We start from the raw sequence: 7,291 nt of genomic DNA on the forward strand, positions 1-7,291 counted from the left end.
GGTGGGGAGGTAACAGCGTTCCGTGCGCCTTGGTGTTTAATCATGCTGGCCACATGACCACGGAAATGTCTTCGGACAGTGCTGGCTCTTCGGCTTTGAAACGGAGATGAGCACCGCAATCCTAGAGTCGGACTCAACTGGCCTTCGAGCAAGGGAACCTTTACCTTTTTAAACACCTTGGGAGGCAGTCATCTCTAATTTTTTGCCTGTGTAACTCTGTGAGATGCCACATTCATTGCTGGGGAAAAGATCAACAACACTCATAATAATAACTAAATGGATAAACTTTATATTTATATTTGTACAGCTCCTGAGGCGTGCTGATTCCAGAAGAGTCATGTTCCGGAACAGTCTCAAAATGCTTCTGACAGGTGGGAAATCAAACCGTAAAAACAGATCCAGTGGTAAGTGAATGAAAAATTATCTTGATGTCATTGCAGTCACTTTAGTCCAGTAAATGAAACTGGCTTGTAGAACTTTGGTAGGCCAAACCACCACCATTTTGTTGTGTTCCAGTGATTTCTGTGCAGTCCCCAGCTTTTTTGCTAAACATGTACAACAGTACGGGTTGAATCCAAATAGTTCCAAATAGTTCCTTAGACTGGGGGAGCTATAGCTGTTTAACAGTGTTGATATTGTAAGACAGAAACTCCGCCACGGGTTGTGCTCCCCCAGCCCAATTTGAGAAAGCACATGGCAGTCTTGTAGAGGAAAATCAGATCTTGCACTTTATTGATCAACAAAGGAGGGAGGTGCAGATCGAATAAGGTTTTGGACCCCACAGCTCTCCCTAAGGTTACAATGGGAGACATAGGGTTTTATACCCCCTATGACAGTTAGAAATAAATCACAATTATTGGTTCCATCAAAGTTTGTCACATATCCGTCACACCATTCTGATTGGGAATCCAACCTGGGGGTTGGATTTTCCCGGGCAAAAATATACCTTAAAGTAGATGCTGTTTGCTCCCAGCAAGTCAGGAGCAGCTGGAACATCCAGGGTCAGAAAAGCAAAAGCAGATAAACCCCAGACAGTAGACTTGGTTAGTGTACCAGGCAGAGGCCAGGAGGATCCCCCCCCACACACACATTCCAGAGAATGGCAGTGTTAACTGACATCCTGCCCTCCTAAAAGCTCCCCCCCCCAGTTTCCCTGGGAAACGATGATGAAACTTGCACAGAAGCTGAGGAGTCTTGATGTGACCGACCTCCACCCACTCACGATGCTGCGGCCCAAAGTCAGCCCATCCCACCAAATAGTACAACTTATTACGCTTAAGCCTAGAGTCCAGTATATCAGCCACTTCAAAATGCTTTTCGCCTTGCACCATCAAGGGGGGGGGGCAGCTGTGCCCGTTGGTGTCTCCAAACATTAGGTCCAGGATCCCGTTTTAGGAGGCTAAAATGGAAAATTGGATGCAAAAACTTCAAATTCTTAGGCAATTCCAGTTTCAACAATTACTTCATTAATCTTATGCAACACCTGAAAAGGGCCAATGAACTTCCACTCCAGTTTATGTGTAGGGTGAAGACCCCGGATGTTCTTAGTGGAAACATAGACCGATTCCCCTGGCTGGATGTCCCAGCCCTCAGAACGTTTTTTGTCTGCCTGAGTTTTATAAGCGTCTTTGGCGCTATCCAAAGTTTTACACAGGACCGGCCATGCATTCCGCAAACGTTGACACCATTCCCCCACATCCCCTTCAGTCAGGGGAGTGTCTGTCAGGAAGGGGAGGGGCGGGGCCTCATAACCATAGAGAGCCATGAATGGGGAGACCCCCATAGATGAGTGACATGCATTACTGTAGCAAAATTCAGCAAAAGAGTTAGGGTTCAACCCTAACCCTAATCCTAACCCCTCCCAGTCATCCTGCTGATAGTTGGTGAAACAATGGCGGTACTGTTCAAGGGTTTGATTCACCCATTCTGTTTGGCCATCAGTTTCTGGGTGGTATGCACTGCTCAGCCTCTGCTCCATGCCCAACAAGTCCATGAGTTCTTTCCAGAATTTGGAAACAAATTGCGTCTCGCGGTCGGAGATTATTTTGCGGGGCAAAGTGTGTAGCCTGAAGACCTGCTGGAGGAACGCCTTGGCCAGAAGACGAGCCGTAGGCATGGACTTAAATGGGACAAAATGGTAAAAAGATCCACTGTCACCCATATAACCGTCTTCCCCCGGCTGGGGGGTAAATCAGTGATGAAATCCATGGAGATCACCTCTCACGGGCGGCCGGGGGTGGTTAGGGGCCGCAACAGTCTAGGCGGCTTACTGGGGCGGGGCTTGCACATGATGCACATCTGGCATGACTGGACAAACAGGGAGAGATCCTTCCTCATCCCGGCCACCAGAACTGGCGTCGCAGCAAATGCAACGATTTCACAAAGCCCAAGTGCCCCGCCAGTTTATTGCCATGTACTGCTGACATATCCCCCCGCAAGGCAGATGGAACAAATAGTTTGTGTTTGTGGTACCAGCAGCCATTCGCCCTTTCTTCCACCTACAGCTCCTTTCGATCAGAGTCTGAGAGGGTGGAGGTGAACTTCATTTCCCAGCTACCCCCCTCGCCAGGGGGCGAGGCCTTCGCCTGGCTGCGAGTTAACACTGCCCCCCCAACTGGGAGGTAGTGAACATAGAGTCCAGTCACGTTGACTGTCGTGCTGAGGTAGGCAGGACAATGCATCCACTAGAGAGTTGGCTTTGCCCGGGAAATGGTGGAGGGTGAAGTTGAACATGGAGAAGAAATCCGCCCACTGCAACTGTTTGGCATTAAGTTTGCGGGGCGTCCGCAATACCTCCAAGTTTTTATGGTCGGTCCAGACCTCAAACGGCACCCGTGCCCCCTCCAGCCAGTGGCGCCAAGTTGAGAGGGCCAACTTAATCGCCCCTGCTTCCTTGTCCCACACCGACCAGTTCAGCTCAGTGTCATTGAACTTGCGGGATACATATGCAAGGGGGTGCAACCTCCCATCCCCCCCTTCTTGCAAAATGATGCCGCCCATTCTGCATCAATTTGCAGAATACATTTTTTATTTCCGTCGGGGCGCGCTAATACTGGTTCAGAGGTGAACAGAGCCTTCAAGTGATTGAACGCCTCTTGGCATTCAACTGACTACGTCAGTTTAGCACCCAGCCGAGTAGTCTCGGGCCCCTTTCCTTTAGTTTTCAATAGATCCGTGAGCGGTAAGCTCACCTGAGCAAAGTTGTCGAGAAAAGATCTGTAAAAATTGACAAATTCTAAGAACGCTTGAAGCTACCTCCAGGTGCGAGGTGGCTCCCACCCCACTACATCCCGAACCTTGGCCGGGTCCATTTCCAGGCCCCAGGGGGGAAATGTGATAGCCTAGGAAATCAATCTCGGTAGAATGGAACTCACACTTTGAGAGTTTGGCAAACCGTTTGTGCTTGTGCAATGTGCGCAACACTTCTCACACTAACTTCACGTGGGAAGATTTGTCGGGGGAGTACAGCAAGATATCTAGATAAACAAGGACCCCTTGAACAGGTGCTTGTGCAACACTTCATTGATAAGATTCATGAAGACCTCTGGAGCCCCTTGCAAACTGAAGGGCATCACTCGGTACTCGAACTGGCCCAGTGGAGTGTTAAACGCCATCTTATACTCATCCCCCTCCTTAATCCTCACCCTGAAATACGCATCCGTTAGGTCAAGTTTGGAAAAGATTTTCCCCTTGGCCGCCTCGGCCAAGTGGTCATTGATTAGGGGGAGGGGGTAAGCATTCATAGTGGAAACTGCATTCAAGCCCCTATAGTCAGTGCAGAGTCTCAACCCCCCGTCCTTTTTTCCCCGGAAAAGCATGGGGGCAGCAAATGGGGAGGATGCAGGGCAAATGAACCCCCTAGCCAGATTCTTGTCAATAAACTTTTGCAGCTCCACTTTCTCGCTCGGGCTCATTGCATACAGTTTCCCTTTAGGCAACTTGTGCTTGGCGATCAGTTCTATAGCACAATCCATGTGCTGGTGGGGCAGTAATTCGTCAGCCTCCTCCTCCTCGAAAACCCTAGCCAAGTCCCGATACTCTGGGGGAATAGCGTCCAGCTCCTCCCTGGCCAGGCATGCTCGCACCGGTACGTCTGGAGGGGGGGCCCATTCTGCAGACCACGTGTGAGCCTCACACTTGGGAGAGATGAATGGGACCTTCCCCTCGTCCCACAGGATGTACGGGTCATGATCGTGTAACCACGGGCTGCCCAACACTAGGGGGAATCGTGCTGCCAGGGTGATGACAAATGGCAGGTGTTCCCAATGACTTCCTGCCCCTACCCGTAAAGGCACAGTCTCGTACTTGCAAGGTTCTTTCGTAGCAGACCCATCCATCTGGGTGAAGACAGTGGGGTCCGGGAGCTTGACTACCTTGGCCCCCAGCCCCGTGACCAAAGAAGGGTTGATTAAGTCCCATCCACACCCAGAGTCTATTAAGCCCCTCACCTGTACATGGGTTCCTAGTTCGGGGTTCAGTATAGTCACAGTCACAAAGAAGGGGGGGTAATTGCTCACAGTTTTCAGCGCCTCGGGATTAGGGACCTGCTGCTCCGCGCCGCTTACAGCAGCCCCTGTCCTTTTCCCGCTGTCTCGTCGTCCTCCTCGCTACTTGTTCACGGCTCCTCTGTGGGAACCTCAGCTTGCAGAGCTCATTGGAACTTGGGCCAGGCCACACTCTTCCACAATGGGGTGTCCACCTGCTTCTTCTCTGGCTCCTTCCTGGCACCATTGAGCCCCCCCTTTCAGGGCAGGCAGTGGCCACATCTCAGGCATAGGCCTTGCTTCATGCGCTGGCCCTGCAACCCCTCTTTCGGTTTCGGGATCCTGGGTTTGGCCATTGGTGGGCCAACCTTCCCCAGGGTGGCTGCGTTGTTGACGCGGATGGTCCTCAGCCGGTTCTCCACATTGGCCGCTTCCTGCATCCAAGCGTGTAGAGACACAGGTTGAATGCAGGACCGTCTCATGAATCTCTGGGTGCAGACCCAACTGGCACCGCTCAGCCATCACGCCATCCGGCCAGCCCTGGATTTTTGTGGCGTGCTTTTTGAACTCCTCGGAGTATTCCCGCACCGTCTTCTTTCCTTGCTTGAAGGTACGCAGGTAGGCACGCGTGTGTTCATTGGAATGACCATCAGAATTATGAAGGCTCACATACCAGTCCGCTGCCCCATCTCGCCATCGTGAGGCGATGTAGTCAGCGCGCCTCTCTTCAGTTGGGAACAGGTGGCCCCAGTTGGTGATGAACTTCTCCGCCCGCACCACGAAGAACGGCAGTTTCTTGGGTGTCCCATCGAAGGTAGCGTCCAGTAGCTCAGCCGACTTGTGTACCTCTGGCTCAGTGACGGGGTCGGGGTTGATTGGCAGGCATATTTTAAGGGGGAGGGAGGGAGCGATTTGGACTTGCTATTTTATTCTGGTTTTAACTGGAAATGATTTTAATTATTATTTTAAGCCTCCTTGAACCACAGGGAAAGGTGGGATGTAAATGTTTCAATAAATAAATAAAAATTCTTTCAAGTTCTTTTAAAAAGGGAGTTATTTTTTAACAAAGTGGCAATGAATAGATTATTTTAATGATGAATAATGCTGAATGCCTAAAAAAAACCCCTATAAAATAAAAAGTTCTCAAGTTATGGGGGAGAAAGTACGTGCTGAAGGCAGAACTGGGTACACTTTTTTAGTAGAGAAATGAGGTTGGGGAAAAGCAGAACTCACCCGCAGCATAAAAACACCCACATCTGCTCTTGGAGAAAATGTCAGTTTTCACCCCTCCCCAAGTCTCCCATTGTGACTCACTTTTGAGTAACATGCATAGAATTTAGCTTTTAATGAACTAATGATTTTGTACTTCAGTTACATAAGGTTTCTACCATAATATATCATGTTGCTTTTTGATTTCAGGAAAATGTGTATCGCACTGTTATTAAATAAGACTTAATGTTTTTGTGCATGTGTGTGTATTGATTTCTTATTTAACAGAAACATATTATTAAACGTCCGTTCTTTACATTTGTTCTTATGTCCAGAAGTTATTCTACAGAAATTGAAAATTGTGTACTATTTCTGCTACATCTCTTCCTTTGCTAAGTGTTGGTTAATAAAAAGTCATCAATTTGAGCATAAGAATATTGTGTTTTCAGAAGAAAGTGTCAAAAGTGATTCTTTAAAGGTGACAGGTTAGGCATAAACACATCCCAAAAGGCTGGGGGGTAGGCGCATCCTCACACCCCAGGGTAACTAGCCACCAGCAGTTCCTTTAACTAACCCTTCAGCCAAGAGACCAAGGGACAGGATCTCTAGCCCTACAGGGTCTTAATCAAGGAGTCAGCTCTGCAAAGTGGGACACTTGCAAGCCGAGTTCTTCAAAACAATTACTGTGGTGGTTCTAGCCAATAAAGGGCTAAAGTACTGGATTCAGATTGTGATTTATTTATTTTTGAGCCCCCGGAGGGGATTTTTTTAATTGATTTTTTTAACACTACAAAAAACTACAACAGAAAAGGGGGAGGGAAAATCTACATATAAGGGAGAAAGTAAAGAACCCACTACTGACTAAAAACCCAAGAGAGGCGATCCTCTAACTAGCTTTTTTTTTTTAGCATCCAAACTTATCATCTTTGTACTTCTTATGAACTGTGTCAATCTTTTAGAACTTTTAACCCTCCCCATTTACATTTAATTGCCCAATAACAGTGCCCCCCATCATCCCCTGGAACCAAAGTTCTCAAAGGCACAATTCAGAGTCCTTCAGCCTTTACTACTACTTCTCTCTTTTCCGTAATTTGTAGGGACTTTTCGGGGCTGCTGCCCCCTGCTCAGACAAAGAGTCCTCGCCAGATGAACCAGTTTCCAGCCCGGTGCTGGACCTGCTGTCTTCTTTTTTCTCTTCCTCTGACCTTCCCAGCTGCTCCTCTAGAAATTCTTGAGCTTTAAGAACAGAGTCAGTCTTAACCTTCTTCTCTTTGATCTTAAATGCTACTCCTTCTGGAAATAGCCATTTGTATCCAATTGAATTTGTTTGGAGGAAGAGCACAAGTTCTTTGTATTTCTTTCTCCGTTGCCTTACTTCAAATGGAATATCCTTTAGCGTTCTGACTGCATTCTCCCCCACCTTCAGGGGTGTCACAACCACTGCTTTCAGGATAGCATCCCTGATGTGCCTCTTCAAGAATCTTACTACAATTTCCCCAGGCAGATTATTTTTCTTTATATATCCTGAATATGACCTGTAGGCCACATCCATGTCATTAAGTAACAATTCCACCTTTATATCTGTTGCTGGGGCGAGT

The 7,291-nt window shown here is 48.2% G+C and overlaps 1 protein-coding gene across 1 annotated transcript in view; it reads left to right on the top strand.

The window, feature by feature from the left end:
• The first annotated feature begins 337 nt into the window (after positions 1-337).
• TANC2 (tetratricopeptide repeat, ankyrin repeat and coiled-coil containing 2) overlaps positions 338-7,291 on the top strand; it is a 378,694-nt gene continuing 371,740 nt past the window's right edge. Inside the window, exon 1 of the mRNA XM_015424928.1 lies at positions 338-404. Coding sequence (XP_015280414.1) covers positions 338-404 — 67 coding nt within the window. The remainder of the gene's footprint in view (positions 405-7,291) is intronic.

Source organism: Gekko japonicus, unplaced genomic scaffold, assembly GCF_001447785.1.
Source record: "Gekko japonicus isolate JY-2015 unplaced genomic scaffold, Gekko_japonicus_V1.1 scaffold1630, whole genome shotgun sequence".
NCBI classification, from domain to species: domain Eukaryota; kingdom Metazoa; phylum Chordata; class Lepidosauria; order Squamata; family Gekkonidae; genus Gekko; species Gekko japonicus.